This window comes from Alternaria novae-zelandiae (genome assembly GCF_023758075.1).
Source record: "Alternaria novae-zelandiae strain BMP 2774 chromosome Unknown scaffold_18, whole genome shotgun sequence".
In the NCBI taxonomy this organism is placed as follows: Eukaryota; Fungi; Ascomycota; class Dothideomycetes; order Pleosporales; family Pleosporaceae; genus Alternaria; species Alternaria novae-zelandiae.
In genome coordinates, this window is record NW_026056978.1 from 325,963 (window position 1) to 343,466 (window position 17,504).

A 17,504-nucleotide genomic window follows, 5' to 3' on the forward strand; every position below is an offset into this window, starting at 1 on the left:
CGTCACATTGCATCTGGATCGCGACGCGGAGAAAATTCGGGCCCATCCGTAGCAGCCCCGGCGGTCTTCGTCTCGCCATACGCTTGAGATTGGTGCTTCTTGGTCGACGGAGAACACGGCGACAGTTGGATCCTCCACCAGGAATCGATTGAATTGCAACCGGAAGGTGTGATTTCGGCAGCCGAGATTGGAATTGATTATCGTGTGAGGTAGATGGGCTACTGGGCCTCTATGCGACATGGCCGGTCTTGAAGTGCAGGTATTCGGATTCCGTGGTGGGCTCAAATCGGTGGCGCGTCGACACATATTGCAGGAATGATCGGAGAACTCGTGGTCGGTCTTGTTGGAGCTGAACATGTTTAAAAGCGGAAGGCAGAGCATACTGAAAGGCAATGCGAAAGTGTGCGTAGAATAGGCAGTGTTGACGGGAAATGAACAGCTTGTCAACACCTTCAAGGTGGTGCAAACAATGCCATGCAGGCTTTGCTTGTTTCCGTGGGCGATCGAGTTATCTTCCAAATACCAATTCCGGCACTCTGTGTCTGCCACCATAGCCAGGTACGTGCCGGACTACTCCTCACCGTACCATGGTAATGTCGTTGCGTGGCCCTTTTCATCGGTCGCGCTCCGCAGACTAAGGCAGGGAGGGGGACTCACCAGGCCGGCAAGTGAGGAAAAACAGCATGAGCCTTTGCTTTTTTGGAATTCCAGAGCTAGCGCACGCACGTTCTCTCGAAGGAGCGCAAGCTCCGTCTCACCGTCATCTCGCCAGCGAATGCTTGCTGAGGGGGAGAAAAAGCACTGCGATTATCTATGGAACAACAATGTACATATGCATGGCGTACGAGCGAATTGTAGGAATTGGTCGCTCGTAAACTCCACAGAACAACGTACAACACCAAGACCTCACACACCACTTCAGTGATCCCTCGGTCTGCTTGGCAGAATTGGCTGCCTTCCTGACCGCCATGGACATCTTCAGAATGCCATGCTTGGCCCAACGTAGTGCGTGCCCTTTCCATATCAAATCTCCGGCGCCTACGACATCCTCAACAAACCAATACCAACTGCCCTTTACTTTTGACATATCGTAGAAGCATCGAAGCTTCAACGTGCTGTGCGATTGTGGCTCGTGAATCAGTGTAATTACCGCCGAGCATTTGCAATGTGGCGTTTTTGGTGACGGAATGAGACGGACTTGACTTCCTGGACGCCAGGGAGTTGCGCATCGAACGCAAGTTGGTTTGCGATGCCTAGAAGACGACGCTGTTAGCACGTTGATCCTTCAAAGCGGTCAGACTGCGTTTACCATTCCATTCCTCGTCCGCCCTCCTGTCTTCTTCAGCCATCTCTTCAATGCTCTGAATGCTCCTCATCTGGGGCTGCTGCCTCTTCTCCAACTCCATCCTTGCAGTCATCTGTTCCATTATTGCTTGCTCGGCATCTAGTTGTTGTATGCTATCCTTGTTCCGCAGTAGAAGACGGTGTGACGCTGACTTCCAGATCGCCCTCGAGTCTCCGATGCGTTGCTGAAGAGGCTTTTCCCAGTCTTGTTCCCAGCCCCGCGCTGGCTCCTTACCCGTTGCAGATAAAGCGGTTTGAGAATGGAATGCTGGTGCGTGGAGAATCCGGGCATTGGCAGTCGGTTTGGGTTGGATGGGTACGGCGGCCGATCTTCCTAATCCAGAAGGACAGTATGGCTTCTGGACTTGATGCTTGCGGACGTTAAGGGGTCGGATCGTTACGTCGACCGCAGAATCGTATCTGTCAGAGGGAGGTGGAGGTAGTTCTCTCCTGAGTGTTCGTTGCAGCTCAAACGACTCTTGCCATGAGAGCACGGATCGTGGGCCTTCTAATAGGCCTGACACATTTGCGTTTTGTTTCTGGGGCTCACCAACAGCTCGCTTGGTCACCCTTCCAGCAAACATCGGTGTTTGCGAACCCAGTCGCCCTCCAACAAGTGAATTCACACTCGGGTTTACTAGCCGAATAGTCTCGTCTGTCGGATTTTCTTGCGGTGTAGCCTTTCGAAGGCTTCCTGCTGAAGGCAACGCCCATTTAGTTTGTTCATCCCATGCTTTGGTGCCGCCGTTGTGTACCTTTTTCGAGGGCTGCTCTCTTCGACCGATGAGCCCTTTGCGTGGCGTGTGTCGGACATCGGGGCGACGTACAGGCGACGATGCCGTTTTACCCATATCCACATAGCTAGCGGATTTGTACTTGCGGTGCGGATGGTGATTTCGTAGACAGCTGCCAAGCTTCCTAGCCCAGCGGCGGAGACGCGATTCGCGCTTGTGGACGGTCATGATCGTAATATCAAAGTCAGTGTAGTTGTTTCCAGCGTTTTGAGGGTGAATTATTGCGTCAAAATTGTACAACGTGGCTGCTTGTGAGAACATTCGTGGAGATGCAATCGCGACCAAATAAACCGTCACAATGTTATCCAACGTTCTCATAGCAACGTTGTTCTGCTCCACTCTTCAAGCGGGGCCGATGATGATGTTGCTGCCCTGCTTAGCCATCCGGGTCCCTGAGTAACGCTGACGCCTGTTGCGGATGCCCGTTGGGTGGCTGCTTGGGAAGGGACACCCGTTCCATGTTTCCAGTCATCTAGCCGACCAACGCACCCAACCGTTTACCGTTTGACCGAATAGATACCCAGGTAATATCCTTGGATTCTCGAGCCACGAAGTGTTTGCGCTGGTAGTTGTGGCCGCGCAGTCGGTTCGTCGCTCCGCTGTTCAGGCTCGAGTGAGCCTATCTGGTATACAAGCTTCCACTAGCCTGTCCAGGAGACTCCATAGGCCCTGGGCTAGTCTGCACGCTTCCCAGATAGCACCACCGACAACTAGGACAGACAACGCGGTGGCCACGATGACAACGCCCACCACAATGAAGCCTAGCACGTGCGTAACCGACAGAAGAGGCTCTGTGATCCGCCATTCCACTTTCTTCTTTCCTACTCGTGCGAAGTAGAACGCCAGGAAGCCATACCGGCGCACCTGTATATCACGATCGAGACGTCCCACATATCCCAACCACTCTGCAGCGGTTATTGTGACCTCTTCCCCTCCTCCAACAGAAACACTGATCTTCTGCTCGAACCTCGCGATGCGATTGCACAATCCTCCGAAAGCCAGCTTGACAAGCAAAGCTTGGTCACTGATGCATGCTATGCGCAGCTTTTGCTTGTCACTGAAAAGTGGCGTGATGGTTCTCAAGACTGTTTCGATGGGGGAGTGTCCAAGGCTGCACCAGAAGCAACACCGAGAGAAGTGAACTTGCTCTTCGTGGAAGCATTTCTGTACTAGTACTTCTTTGGCGCAGCTGTAGAGTTGACGAGAAGTGGGGCGCGCGCTGAACCAGAGTTCTGATGGGGATAGGTAACTGCAGATGTTTAGGACGAGTTCGTTTGGCAGGCTATCCATCGAGGCTGTCGGCGGGGGTGAAGTTCTGGAAGGTTTGGAAGACCGCAGAGAGACGCGCTGTGTCGCATTGCGTCCTGAAAGTCCAGTCTCGCCTCCAGTGCAGTATAGTAACATCCTCGTGAAGCGCGTAGCGAGTGACAGAGCGGGATCCGACGATAGGAACCTTGCGGCATTAATACCCATCATTGTGTTGAGTGTCGATATTGCGGGATGGTCGCATGAGCTTAGCTTGCTGTACCTTGTCTTTACGAGGGGGTAAAGCAGGGCATCATACTCGGACTTTGTACCGGCTCAAGGCTTTGGTTGAGGGGTGCTTGGTGCTGGTCTCACACCGATGGGTGGCTCACAATTGGGTAAGGAGGCGTGAGGCTGAGGAAGCTGATGGTTCTGGGCCGCATGGCATCAGGCGCAACGTCGAATCGCAACTGTTGATGCAGTCATACCAGTTTCCCAAAAGGGTAAGAGGCTGCATATGCCTTTACACTGACCTTAGGCGAAACGGGTTCTTATACAACTGACAGGGGAGTATGCCTCGCATAGCGACAGCGGAAATCCACCGACAGGCGCGGATTGCGACGGGTAGGTGTATCGAAAAGGGAGCCAGGGAGCCCTGTGGCGTCGTAAGACTGAGGGTTCCCAAGGAAGTGGAAGCGATACGATCTGATCTTGGCACACGGTACATTGTAGATGCTGAAGGACCCTTAAGGCCCCACCCGTCTCTTTTCTGGTGGTGTGATTCACTGCTGACGCAGAGAAACTTACATTTTTTGCGACGTGAGTTGCGCCACGCTGACTGCGATCAACAGCTGCGTGCTCACCATCGTGGTATTATCATCAGCGCCTGGGCAGCAGTCCTGCTACTATACGCAATGCCATTTCTCGAATAGACCAATGGATCGCATGTGCTGGAAGACGGATCGGCATCTACTGGGTTCATCTTGGTCAGCATCCATGAATCAGCCTTCCTGCAGGTGCACCTGAACCTTCTGAGATGCTCCATCTTGGTCGCAGCCGCTCGAGACAGTATATGTGGCGATATTGATGCAACAAAGCTTCAGCGTATTCTGATATCTAGTGGGTGGGTTCATCAGTCTCTTCTTCGTCGCGTGAGTACATAATCCGCCGAAGGCAGGGTGGCAGGTTGCTCCGAGGACGGGAGCAGCACGGACCCTGACACGCCTGATTGCGGCCTCAGCCGCTTCCACTCCAGATGACGTCGCACGCGAACTCCGCTCTCTGACAGCCTGACGCTACCAGGTTTCACGTCGCAAGTAACTTTAGGTCGCCAAACGACCAGCGAGAACGCACACATCGAATGAGAACGAGGCATGCTCTTATGGAGAAATATCTGCAAAAACTCGGAGGATTCAAATCTCGCCGCGTCTTGGGAAACGGGCCGAAACTGAGCACACGCCTACGTCCTACCAAGGAGAAATGAGACGCCAGGAGATCTTTGTACACGCTGCACAACACAACAAGAAGCTCTAGAATTTTTTTAGAATGCCTACCTTATATTTTATATAGCAGACTCTTTTCTATATAACAAAAATTTCTTAAGAGCTAGTTATTGTAGCGTTGTAGGGTTGTAAAGTTGTAAGTCGCTTAGAAAGTGTCGCATTTTTCCCTGATACGACGTGCGCCCCATGGCCCAAATGAACCGAGGTGCCTAGCAGTCGAGGCCTCCCCTATATTTTGGAATCAGTACTAGTCCCCCGCCGAACCTCGTCCGCGATCAGTAACCGGTTCAATCTTCACACCGAAGGGGTGTATATTGCACCGCAGCTTCTAGAAGAGAAGTACATGTATATTAGAACGCGCGAGCTGGAGAATAGCAAAATAGCATCATCGTTACCAAAAACATAACCGTCATAACCGCACGAGGGCATAAAACCAGCGTTGAGGCTAACCAGACACCCACACAACATTTGGAGTTCAAGAACACACCATTCGGCACCAACCCACACGAAAATCAATAACCAGGTTCCAAGATGCAGAATAATCGTCAACTAAGCGATCCGGTGACATTGCCATCCGGTCTTGTGTTCAAGAACAGGCTACTCAAGGTAGACAACGAAGAAAACAAACGCAGTGCGACCATGTTCCTAATACACCCATAGGCAGCGATGGCAGAAACCATGTCAAAGTCTCATGACCCAACAGAGACCCTTATGTCGGCCTACAAAGCATGGGGAAAGGGAGGATGGGGCGGAATCATAACGGGTACAGTAGAGCTCTCACCAACTGATCTTTTTCAAGACTAACATGCAAAGGCAACGTGATGATCGATGAGCGCTGGCTCGGAAACGCCCTCGATGTCTCTCTCACACCCAGCACTAACCCCAAACTCATTGCTCAATGGCGCAGATATGCAGAAGCATGCCGTGTCGAAGGTACCCCAGCGATCGTCCAGCTTAACCATCCCGGCCGCCAAAGTCCTTTTGGAGCAGGTTCAAAGGGGCTATTCGAGAAGAACATCGCACCAAGCCCTATCGCACTACAGTTCGAAGACAACATCTGGGCAAAGACGGCGCAAAAGCTCATCTTCGGCACCCCTCGCGAGATGACAGTTGCAGAAATCGAAGACGTGGTGAAAAGACATGCCGACGCAGCCAAGTTCCTCAGCGAAGCAGGTTTCGACGGCGTAGAACTGCACGCCGCACACGGATACCTACTCAACATCTTCATGTCCCCGAAGACCAACCAACGGCAAGACAACTACGGCGGCTCAGCGTTCAACCGCGCCCGCATCGTTCTCGACATCATCAATGCTATCCGCGCTGTTGTCCCATCTACATTTACAGTCGGCATCAAGCTCAACTCCGCTGACGTCCAACATTCCAGCGATATGGAGGACGTTATGCAACAGATCGGTTTCCTGAAGGATACCGGTATCGACTTCCTCGAGATCAGCGGTGGATCGTACGAGAACCCTAGGATGATGAAGGGCGACGAGCCAAAGCCTGGCGAGAAGAAGGTGTCTGAGCGTACCGCGAAGCGCGAGGCTTTCTTCCTTGATTTTGCGAGGGTGGTTAGGCAGAAGTTCCCAGAGGTGGTCTTGATGGTTACGGGCGGTTTCCGCAGCTTGACGGGTATGCGTGCCGCGCTCGAGGAGAATGCTTGTGATTTGATCGGTTTGGCGCGACCAGCTGCTGTGGACTCGAGTTTTGCGAGGAAGGTCTTGGAGGCAGAGGCTGCGGGTGGTGATGTCAGTCTGAGGTTGGATGCTGTGAAGCCGAGCTGGCTGGTCAGCAAGATTCCGGTCAAGGCTCTAGGTGCTGGTGCGGAGAGTGTAAGTCTGGTCCCCGAGAAGTGAAGATGTGGATGCTAACGAAATACCAGGCTTTCTACGGCGCTCAGATCGAGCGAATTGGTAAGGGACTGCCAACAAAGACACCTCCTACCACAGCATGAGATGAATCTGGAAGATTTGGGTCGCTTTTACAAGGTCTTGATTTCTCTAATATGGTCAGCTATCATTTTATACTCAGGAGTTCAACAATAGACTTCGGGTATTACGCCTTTTCAATCAAGCTTCTACACGATGTAAACCATGTTTTGGTATCTCTCTAATTGAGCAAATACCATACTGCTGATGATCTCATGCGTTCACTGGAGGATTGGTTAACTGTTAACATGCCGCCAAAGGGAGAGCGATCTAGACTGTTGACAGTACGAGAGCTTTATGTAGGAGTGTTCACCACTTGATACGTTAAGAATAACGTAGAGACGGCTCTTTCCATCTCCTGTAGATGAGAAAGCAGCACGAGGTACCCGACTGTGCCTCCTCTACCCAGCCTAGAACTCTACTAATAAGAACCTCGGATTAGGTACAGGTTTCTAGTAAAATGTGCGTTCGACGGATGTCTCTAAACCTACCCGATGCGGTATAATGAACTCGGCTAATGAACGGTTTTCTTTTGGTACTAGTTTCTAGTAATGGGCCGCCTGTTGCAGTATTCGACGGATTTCAGGTCCTGCCTAATAGAGGGGGTTGACAAGAGCTAATAGGCTTGCAGTTTGGAGGGCCGAGTTGCTTTTATAAAGTCTTCGATAGATTCTAAAAGTTACCTTATTTAGGTAACTGCAATTAGCTAATAAGAATACGTTTTATATACCTAGTTTATTTTAAGCAAAGCTAGAGCTAAGGTTATTAATTAAATCTACTTATAAGCCTCTAATAGTCTCTCTCTTAGTTTTTCTTTATTACTTTTAACTTACTTATAAGCCTTTTTATAAAATTTTATTTACTAAATATATATAATTATTTTTTTATTTTACTTTTATAACTATAATGCTTTTTAAGTATTTTATAGTATAAATAATACTACTAGTAAATTACTTATAACTAAGTTTATATAAAAAAGTTATATAAAGTAATTAATAGTAAAGTTAGTAGTATAAAAATATTTTATTTAAGTTTTATTAAATTACTTATAATTAACTTTCTAGCTTATATAGTAGTACTAGTAAACTATATTATTATAGTAAGTATATTAAAGCTTAGCTTTAGATTAGTTAAGTTTTATTATTATATAGTAAAAGTAAAGTAATATTTACTAAAGTTAGTCTAAGTTTAAATAAAAAAAGTAATTTTAATATACTAAAGTAGCTATATTTATAGTAGTTTATATAAGTAAAAATATTTAAGTAAAAATTTTAGCTACTTATACTTTATATTAGCTTAGTAGTAGTAGTAATATAACTTATAGTTACTATAATAGTTCTAGGCCTTACGCTCTATTAGGCTAATATTAGTCTAATACTTCTACTATATATATATTCTTAATAAGCTCTATAAAAGCTTCTTACTATAATAACTTTATTATTTTATATATATTTATTATCTAATCTTTTATAAAACTTTTATATATTATTATAGTTAACTCTATATACTACTTACTAGCGTAACTTATAAAAGTAAGCTCTAGTAACTACTATAGACTCTATTAAGTATCTAGACACTTTATATTTTAAGCTCTCTAAGAAAACTATAAAGATTATCTACTAATAAGATTAATATAATATAATTAAAACTTCTAAACTTATTATACTTATCTAAGCTAGTAACCTATACTATATATCTCTAGTTCTTTACTATTAGTATAATACTACTACTACTATAAACTATTCTAAGAAAACTAAAGACGCTTTTAAGAAGTTTATATTATTTAGTAACTTATTTAGCTACTCTAAAGCTATCTAGAACTTCTAAATATTAAAATACTTATTCTATATAATTAGCGCTCTATTTTTATTTATAACTACTTTATTATAGCTATTATAGTTATAGCTATTATAGTTCTAGCTATTAGCTTACTCTTAGGTAATACTACTTCTAGCTTTTTATATCTTAAGTAGTAGCTTCTAGTACTTATAAAGTACTTAGAACTTCTACTCTAATAACTATAATATATATATACTAGGCTACTTTTTATCTTTTAGTAACACTAATAGCTTTTAGTTTATTAAAAAGCTTACTAACTTCTCTAACTCTACTAATAAAAGTAAGCTCTCTACTACTATTACTTATTACTTAGTTAAGAAAACTATAGCCTTTACTAATACTAAGAGTATAGGTAATACTAAAGAAAATACTATTTACTACTCTTTAATAAGCGTATAGCACTACTTATTATATCTAGCTTAGATTACTAATAACTTAGAGCTAGAGAGCGCTTAGTATAGTTTTTAGACCTTTTATAATAACTCTTCTTCTACTACTACTATTATATCTTTTCTTAACTATCTATACTTTAAGTAATAACTATCTAAGTTCTTTATTATTTTTTAAAAAAGTAATATTACTATATTTAAGCTATAAAAGACTAATACTAATAGAAAGTTTACTTAATAAAATAGAGTTATTAAGCTAGATAACTTTAAGTGTATAAGCGCTAACTTTAAACTACTATTAGTTATTACTAATATTATAGAGTAACTACGCTTTATATAAAAAGATATTAGTAATAAGTATACTTACTCTAACTATCTTAATAACTACTATCTAGAATAGTTTAAGTAAGTAAAGTCTTTACTTAATAAAATTAAAGATTTTTATAATAAAGCTAAGAGCTTTAAAAGTAATCTAGATAAAAGCGCTAAATACGCTATATATTTTTAGAACTAACTTACTAGCTCTAACTAGTATATTACTAAGTTAAGTAAATAGCTTTATAACATTTAAGGCGCTATATATATTAATAACTAGTAGCTCTATTAGATAAAAAAGAGTTTCTAAAAGCTAACTAAGAGTAAGACTACTTATAAAAATTAGTACTATTAAGAATATAAAGTATATATTACTAGCTAGAAGAACCTCTAGACTTATATTACTACTAAAAAAAGCTTTTAGACTAGTATTACTAACTTCTAGACTTATTTTATATAAGTAGAAGCTACGCTAAAGAAAATCTTCTATTACTTCTACGTAGATTAAAATCTACTAAATACTTTAGACTTCTTCTTCTCTAATAAAAGCTTTAACTATTTCTTTTATCTTTCTTATATCTTAGATTACTAGAGCTACTACTATTATAGTATATTTCTTATTTTAGGTACTAATACTAAGAATAGTAACTATAGCTATTATTACGCTCTACGCTCTAAGAAACTTAAGCTTAATATTTTCTTTAGTAATAGAACTACTAAAGTAGACTATATTAAATAGAAGATAGATATTATAGACTAGTTTAACTACTATAAGTATAAATTTACTTCTAAAGCTAAGAAGCTTAACTACTTATACTAAAAGACTAAGAGTACTACTTTTAGCTATATTTAGTAAAGCTTTATTATTACTAGCGCTAAGTTTATATACTTTAGTAAGATCTAGACTATTCTTAACTTTATATACTAAACTTTTAATAGTAATATTACTACTTTATAGTAGTATAAAAGTAATAAGTTTTATATAAAGTCTACTAAGACTATAAGTAAGTATATTACTTATTTTAATATTAGCGTTATAGCTCTATAATAGAATAACTCTACTAAGATTTAGTTTATATATAATTAGTTACTAGTATAGTAGTATAATATAACTACTATAAAAGTTATTAATAAATAGCTTACTTTTATAAAGTTTTATTAGACTTTCTATCTTCTTAAATAAGCTAACTTTTAATTTATAAATATATATAATAGTAATAATAGAAAAGATAAAAGTAGTAATAGTAGTAGTAGTAGTTAGAGTAAGATAGCTAGTACTACTAATACTAGTAGTAGATAGAGTAATAGTACTAGCTTAGATTTCTAAAAATACTCTAATATTTAGATTAAAGTTCTAAAGTATATAAACTACTACTTTAACTATCTAAAGAAAAACTATAGCTATAAGTTATTATATAGATATTAGAAAGTATAAAGATATATTACTATAAAAATATAAAGTAATTAGTATAAGTAAAAAAGTATATAAATATTAGTTTAGTAGAAAAGAGTTCTATTATAAAAAGATTCTATTATCTAAAGTATTATATAAGAGTTAGATACTAAAAAGTATTAGTAAAAGAAAGATAGTAGATAATTCTAAAGAGCTCTTATTAAAAGACGTTCTTTCTTTAGATAATTTTTAGATTATTAAAAATCTAATTTATATAAGAATACCTTATACACTAGTATAAACTTTTTTTTTCTAGTAGTATAGTTTTATTATACTATCTAGAACGTATTACTTACTTATAGTATAAAGAAAAAATAAAAAAAAATATAAAAAAAAAGTAAAAAGTAAAATAAATAATTAAGTAGAGATATTAGTAATACACTACTATAGTATAGATAGTAGTTAGATTTTAGGTAAAATAAAAAGCTTACCTAAAATCTAAGTACTAGTAATATTACTAGTATATTTAGTCTACTTTATATTTTATCTACTATAATATAGCTTAGATAAGCTAGTAAAAGAAGCTAATAAAGCTAGTATTAGTATCTTAAACTAAAGAGAAAGTAGTAAAACTAGTAGTAGTAATATTATTAGAGAGCATAAAAAGCTAAAAAGTAATAATAGACTAAATACTAGGCTACTAGCGTAAGTCTAAAAAGTTTTAAATAAAGAGAAAGAAGTAGATATAGTATTAAAGTTAGTAGTATTATAAAAGTAGTAATAAATATCTAGTTCTATATTAATTTTATTAATAAAATATCTAATAGTATCTTCTATACTATAATTATAATTTTAAATATACTACTATCTCTTATAAAGAGAAAGTATACTTTTATTAGTAAAAAAGAAAATGTCTAGATATTTACTATTAGCGCTTTTAGTAAAAGTAGCCTTTTTAAGCTTTTTAACTACTAGCTATAGTATCTTAATCTTTTTAATAATATACTTACGCTCTTTTCTAATATACTTTAGAATACTATTTTTATTTTTACTAAGAAAATTATAGATCTTCTTATATATAAGAGAGTTATTCTAGAAAACTTATATAAAAATAGCCTTCTAGATCTAAAAGAAAAAGTTAATATATATATTTACTAGAAATACCTACTTAATACTACTATACTTATTATAATATCTAGATAGTAAAGTAGAAAAGGCTATAAGATTATAATAAGCTTTTAAAATCTTATTATACGTTTCTATAGCTAGATTCTTTATAATACTTTAGCGTACTATAATATACTATAAAAGAATTATTTAATAAGTTTTAGTTACTAGTTCTATAAAGCTATAAAGTATTATAAAGTAGATAATATAAATATCTTCTTCTCTATAAATAGACTTCTTCTACTTTATACCTAGCGCTATTACTTATACTTTTTATATTTAATTAATATTATTCTTTTATTCTTTAATAAGACTACTAGAATTCTTCTTAATAGTCTTACGCTATTATAAGTATAGCTCTATATAATAATAAAAGCTTTCTAAAACCTTTATATAGTTCTAAGAGTTTTTATTATTAATTAAAACTAATTTTTAGATTATATTAGTATCTAGACTTTAAGCGTAGATAACTAATAGATTAAGATTAATATAGTAAAAGAATATCTTATTACTTAGTATAGTATACTTAGTATAGTAAGAGTAGAAAACTATAGTATACTCTTTATAAAGTACTAAGTAGAGTAACTAGTAATAAAAGTTTATATAGATAGCTTATTAAATAAAAGAATAGTATATAATATAAAGCTAGCTAAGGTTCTTATTACTATTAATACACTAGAGGTAGTAATAATATATTTTAAAGAATTTATTAATAATTTTCTTAAGTTTATTATTATTAAAGAATAGCTACTTAAAGTTTTTTATAGTAATATTACTCTTCTACTTAAAGTTTTCTACTAGCTTACTCTAACTTATCTTTTTACTAACTACTTTCTAGAAAGAAATTAGGTATAAATTATAAGCTATCTAAGAATAAAAGTAATAGCTAAAAAGATTAGAGTTTTATTTATCTAGCTTATATTACTTAATAAAAAGAATAGATATAATTAGATAAGTTTAGAGTTTATACTACTTATCTTAAAAAAGATATAGAAGAAGAAAAATATTATTTATAGCTTTTATATTTATAGCTTACTTATAGAAATTTATATAAATAGCTATTACTTATATATAAGTCTAATAGATATAAGTACTATTAATTAATATACTACTAGAGTAGTAACTAATATAAACTTCTTAATACTACGCTTAGATAACTTTAATATATTTATAGTTATTAAGTTTAGTATACTTAGAGTAGCTATTAAGAATTAGTTAAAGAAAATTAGAAGTTCTATCTAGATATTTATAGTTCTTAGCTATAGTTAAAGCCTTAAGCTTATTAGAATTTTAGTTTTTATTTTTTAAATTATTTTTATTAAGCGTAGTATCTATCTTCTTAGATAAAGATTAGTAAGCTAGAGTAGATTTTAAAGCGCTAGCGCTAAATAGTAGTAGTAGTTAAGAAAGACTAGCTTACGTACTATAAAGCCTTAATTTCTATAACTTAGCTACTACTACTCTCTTCTTAACTACTTTAAGACTAGCTTAGCACTTTTAGTATACTTACTTCTCTAGGTTTACTAAAAAAGTAACTAATCTAGCTTTATTTAGTTATCTTACTCTAATTTTCTTTAGCTCTACTTTAATATAATTACTACTTTTATTAATTACTCTTAACTTATATAAAGATAATCTAAGTTCTATTATAATAAAAATAGCTAATTAATAAGTAGAGTAAAGCTTTATCTAGTATCTAGTAATAGTATTAGTAATTATTACTTTATTACTACTATAAAAAGTATATATAATCTAGTAGTCTTAGTTAGAATATCTATTAGCTATATATAGAAAAATATATTACTAAAACTTATATTAGTTATTATAAGTACTATCTTTCTTATACTTATAAGTAGAAGAAACTATAATATTTCTAGTAGTAAGGCTAAGTATACCTAGTATTATACTATACTTCTTATAGTTTTTCTTTAATACTTTAATAAAATACTTTAAAAGAAATAGTATTTTAAAAAGTAAGTTCTTTTTAGTAAACTAAATAGTTACTTTAATAGTATTTTTTAAGATAGCCTAGTTTTATATAATAATATTAGTTTTAGTACTTTTATATAGAGTATAGATATAAATAGCTACTACTTAAACTAAGAATAAAGCTATATTATTAATATCTAAACGCTTAAGATAGAACTATATATTAGATATAGTCTAGTAGTTATATAAAATCTTACTTAAAAAGTAAAAAACGTAGCTTATAAGACTAGGCTCTAATATATTAATAAGCTTAGTAGTAGTAGTTAGTTTTATAATACGCTTATCTTTAGTATTCTTAGCTTAGCTTAAGACTTAATACTAGCTCTTAAATACTTTAATACTACTATACGTATCTATAAGCTCTAGTAGTGTCTTAACTATATTAGATACTTTAAGAATAAAGTTAGTAATCTAGTTAAATAGAAAGATTACGTTAGTTATAAATATATTAAAAATAACCTTTTATTACTTAGAAGACTACTATTTAAGACTAGTAATAAACTTTATTATCTTACTATTAATATTTAAATTTTAGAGATTTAAGTTCTAAGCTAAAGTAAAAACTTAGATTTTAGCTTTAGTATATAAAGTCTAAATAATTTTAAAAGTATTTTTCTTTAGTTATAAACTAAAAGAAGTAGTAGAGAAAAAGCTAGTATTACTTTTAGAGGCTTAACTATAGATACCTAAAGTAGTAAAATTCTTAGTAAGACTAAGTATATAAAGCTTAAAAAGTAAATTTTTTTAAAAAAAAGTTTTTTATAAAAAAAAGCTTTAGCTATAAAAGAAATTTAACTTTCTAGTATCTATAGCTTTACTTTTACTCTTATTTTTATTACTAGCTATTTTTTACTAAGCCTCTAGTAGTATAAGTATTTTTCTTTAGTAATCTAAGACTAGCTCTTATAAAGAAACTCTTACTAAACTAGCTTATAGTATAGAACTAATAGTACTAAGCTTATATATATATATATAGTTATACTTATATACTTATTTATAGAATTAGTTATAGATATAGTAAGCTAAGCGTGTACTTTTATATATAAAGTTAATAGTAACTAGAAGTTATAAAGAAGGTTTAAGTAGCTTATAAACTTATTATACTTTTCTACGCTAAGCGTAGTAGTTATAGTTATAGCTATAGTTATAATTACTAAAGTAGAAAATAAAAAAGATTAGGTAAATAAAAAGAAAAAAAAGATATAGCCTACTTCTAAGAGATAACTATAGTATATAAAAGTAAGAAAAAAAGATTAAAAAGGTTAAAGAAGAAAGAAAAAAGTAATAGCTAAGAGAAGATATATATATATATAATTAAGAGATCTCTATCTATTATAGTATTATAATATTATAATATTAATAAATAAAGTTAGAAGGTAAAATTATAGTAAAAGTAAGATAATTAATTATATAATTAGCTATTATACTTAGTAGTATTCTTACGTATATAATAGTATTAGTAAATAGATAGTATTATATTATTATAGTAGTAATAACTAGATTTTAGATAAAATTCTAATCTACCTAAAATCTATATATTAGAACTATTATAGCTTATAATTATTAGAATTATAGCTAAAAGACTATAATAACTATATAAATATAGTTAAAAAAGAGTTTAAAGCTAGATAGAATAGTTAAAAGAGTAATACTTATTATAATTAGTACTAGTATTTCTAATATTAAAGTTATATCTATAAGCGTATTACTTTCTCTACTTTTCTCTCTAGCTTATTACTAGAGATAATACTTATAGCTTTCTCTTTTATTATTTCTAAAGATATATAAAGATAATAAAAAAGTAGTTACTAAGAATAAAGTATTTATAGTTATTATAGTAGTTTCTAGATAGTTACGCGTAGAGTTATAGCTAGTTATTATATATAAAATTATAGCTACTATATTCTCTAGATATTCTAAGTATATTAAAATAGTAGTAGAATAGATATATTCTTATCTATCTAGTAGTAGTTACTTTTTAGAGATCTAACTATAAGTAAACTAATATAACTAGAAATTACTATTCTAAGCTTTAATTTAAGTAGCTTAAAAAGCTTAAAATAGTAAATTAACTAAGTCTAGATAGTTATTACTAAGTAGAGGTAACGTCTTAGTAGTTATATAACTCTATAGTCTAGTTAACTAGTAGTAGAAAATCTAATATAAAATAGAATATAGTAAGATAGTAAAAATAGTAGTAGCTATTTTTTTTACTTTATTTTAAAGTTTATAGTACTTATACTTTACTAAAAGTATTTAAATATATACTACTTAGCGCTTATAAAAAGAAGTATTAATATATATAGTAAACTTTTTATTTATATTATCTAGTATTAATATTATAGTAAAAAAGTTAGAAGTAGTAAAGAGTACTTAGAGTAGCGTTTATCTTAGACTCTAGTAGTAGCTTCTAGCTAAACGCTGCTATAAGTACTATACTATCTTTATTACTACTTATCTTATAGTTTATAATATATTTATTTAGTATAGTTTAAGACTATAAAGAAGTTAGATACTTCTTTTACTAGTAGTAGTAAGAAAAGTAAAGAAGAAAAGTCTTCTATAAAGAGAAAAAGAGAAAAAGAGTTAGTTAGTCTTATATAGATTAGTTATATTTTCTTTCTTTATAGTTATATTTAGATTAAAGCTAAATTCTATATTATTAGATATTAGCTTTTATTCTTTAGAAGCTTATTATAACTAGAAGGTAATTTTAGCTACTCTTCTAAAGTTTATATATCTAACTATAGTTATTCTTAAATAGTAAGTAGTATATTATACTTTTAGAAGATTTCTCTAAGTATATAGAATATATAAAAAGTAAGAATATTTTAATAATAATAGCTAGAGTTAATAGAAGCTAGAAAAAGAGTATAATAAGTAGAGACTTATTATTACTATTAAGGTATAAGTATAGTAAAAAATAAGCTAGAATAAATTAAAGTTAAAAGTAAAAAGAGTATTATCTCTTTAGTTTTAGTAAAACTTATAAAATACTTTATTATAAAACTAATATAGTTTATATATATTTATAATATTAAAATTCTTTATAGTATAGTTAACGTACTAAAAGAAAAAGAAATAAAAAAAGAATAAAGAAGTATACTTTAAATACTTAGTAATAGTAGACTATATATTATTAAAGAGGCTTTTAGATAAAAGAGTTTATAGTAAACTTTTTCTTCTCTTTCTTAAGTAAAGGCTATTTTATAGCCTAAGCTCTTTCTCTATCTAATACTAATAATATATTAGAATTAGAGAAAGAAATAAAGTTTAGTTTAAATACTCTTTATTCTTCTTCTATAAAGCGCTTAGTAATAACTATACTTAGCTAACTAATAAGCTTTAGAAGAATACTTAGCTAGCTAATAAGTTTTAAAGTATTACTTATTTCTCTTTTCTTAAGTTATAGTTAAAAAGAAGTATTTTAGCTATTTTTCTTATTATTATTAATAGAGCTAGCTAGCACGTTAGCTAAGATATTAGTATTTTTCTAGTTATTTAGATTATAGAGCTTTATCTAGCTATAATATTACTTAGTAATATCTTATAGTATTTATTAGTAAAAGAGCTTTAGCTTCTTACTAGAAATAGTATAT

General features: G+C 33.9%; 2 protein-coding genes across 2 annotated transcripts; one reads left to right on the top strand and one right to left on the bottom strand.

The window, feature by feature from the left end:
* Positions 1-1,253: 1,253 nt before the first annotated feature.
* On the bottom strand, positions 1,254-2,306 carry J4E88_008224 (uncharacterized protein; the record flags this gene model as incomplete). The annotated part of the gene is made up of 1 exon (XM_049401835.1): positions 1,254-2,306. The coding sequence occupies one exon, from the start codon at positions 2,304-2,306 to the stop codon at positions 1,254-1,256; it is 1,053 nt and encodes a 350-aa protein (XP_049252373.1).
* A 3,245-nt stretch (positions 2,307-5,551) lies between these two features.
* Positions 5,552-6,839, top strand: J4E88_008225 (uncharacterized protein; the record flags this gene model as incomplete). Its single annotated transcript, XM_049401836.1, has 3 exons — positions 5,552-5,648; positions 5,699-6,717; positions 6,768-6,839. 3 exons carry the CDS (start codon positions 5,552-5,554, stop codon positions 6,837-6,839), a joined length of 1,188 nt encoding a protein of 395 aa, XP_049252374.1.
* Between the last annotated feature and the right edge of the window lie 10,665 nt (positions 6,840-17,504).